The sequence below is a fragment of the Urtica dioica genome, chromosome 8 (assembly GCF_054948205.1).
Source record: "Urtica dioica subsp. dioica isolate 48M chromosome 8, U.dioica_male_clone48M_v1_H2, whole genome shotgun sequence".
NCBI lineage: Eukaryota > Viridiplantae > Streptophyta > Magnoliopsida > Rosales > Urticaceae > Urtica > Urtica dioica.
In genome coordinates, this window is record NC_142763.1 from 560,831 (window position 1) to 562,502 (window position 1,672).

The 1,672-nt window shown below is 33.6% G+C and overlaps 1 protein-coding gene across 1 annotated transcript; it reads left to right on the forward strand.

Annotated features, from left to right (window-relative positions):
* Positions 1-327: 327 nt before the first annotated feature.
* Positions 328-1,152, forward strand: LOC149386928 (uncharacterized). Its single transcript, XM_089623862.1, has one exon. It carries the CDS (start codon positions 484-486, stop codon positions 880-882), a length of 399 nt encoding a protein of 132 aa, XP_089479988.1. The 5' UTR covers positions 328-483; the 3' UTR covers positions 883-1,152.
* Positions 1,153-1,672: the final 520 nt, after the last annotated feature.

Genomic DNA, 1,672 nt, shown 5'->3' on the forward strand with positions numbered 1-1,672 from the left:
TATTGCTGAATGATTCACTACATTTCATATACTTCTCAACTATTCGAGCAATGCCACTTTCTTTCAAAGAGAAGAAAATCAACCCCACATAAGAAGATTAAAGAATCAATTTTTTTTTCTTCTTCCTTATTCAAATATACTTTCCCATCCAAGATTTTCTCACAATCCTTATTCAAATATACTTTCCCATCCAAGATTTTCTCACAATCATATTGAAGAGTCAATGGGACCCCTTTACACGTCTTACATGAATCGTGGTTACATAATAAATTAACAAATACCAAACAATGATCAATCCATCTCCATGAAGTCCTATATAAACCACTCATATAGTCTCATTCCAACCCTAACTTTTTTTGTTCTCCGAGAAAACCCAACTCCATTCTAGAAGAAAAAAAAACCCTAAAGCTCATCAAATACATAGTCTTATCATATACATATAAAAATCAAACCAAAACCCTACCAATCAATTACTATATTATTATGGCTAGATCATCATACTACAATGATGACAACTATAATAACTACAATAACTACTCTTATTGGGACAACTTGTCAATCCCACTTCCTCTATGCTTCTTCGTCCTCATAGTGTTCTTCATGGTGGGATTTTCATGGTACATAAACTACGAGTCGGCGTTTGAAGATTTTATGACGCAACTAAAGCTCTTCTTCATGATCGTCCCCGTGATTCTACTCCTTGTTTTACACTGCCTCTCCGCCGACGGAGTCCTCTCTTTCCTCATCCCTTTGCCGGAGAAAGAATCCCTCCACCGCGCCGGAGGCTCGCCGTGGGGGGTCGGGATTTTGCTGGTCTTTCTCTTCTTCATGATCTCTTACCAATCCTCTTTCCATGACCGTTGGTTTCCATTGCTTAGTTAAATGGTGATTATGACCTATTTAGCTAATAATATGTCTACATGAATGCTTTTAAAAAAATAAAAAAAAACTTTTATTAAGAGTCCAAGATCATTTGCTAGTTATCTAATTTGCTTCGTTTTTTGTCTTTTTTTCTTCTGGTTTTTGTTTGACTAAACGTTTGTGTTTTGGGACGATATGCGTTATTAATATTATTATCGTGTCACATATATGTACAAAGTGTCTTTGAGACAATTAGAAGCAATATAATACATTGAGCTTATTACATGTTTTTTTTTCCTCTTCTTATTAATTTGCGTATTGATGGGATGTAGATGGGGGTCATTGATGAAAAAAAAAATAATGACGATAATGTATTTCATAATAGTATAAAGAAGCCCTTTATAACATTAAAAAACCTAGCGATTAATTATTCTCCTGGTTTTCTTAACAGAATATCCTAGAATATGATTAATCTCCCAGAATTTCCTGAAACGACGATGACTTTATTTATTGTAAAGGATTTTGTACATATATTAAAGTTGATAGCAAATCTGTTTCCACTTGTTTGGAAACTTTTACTTTTGCGATGAGGCCATTTGTAATTTTGTAGTTCACTTTTGGCTTTTGCTTTGCATAAATTAACATAGATAATGGGATATGCAATATATGTAGAATCATTACATTAAATAATTATTCTCTTTATTAGATAGGGAATCATGTTGTAGTCGTACACCTGGCCTCCATTGCTTTTTTATTTGTCGCGAAATGAATTTTAAATATGCAGTGAATTGACAAATCCTTGTGAGTGTGG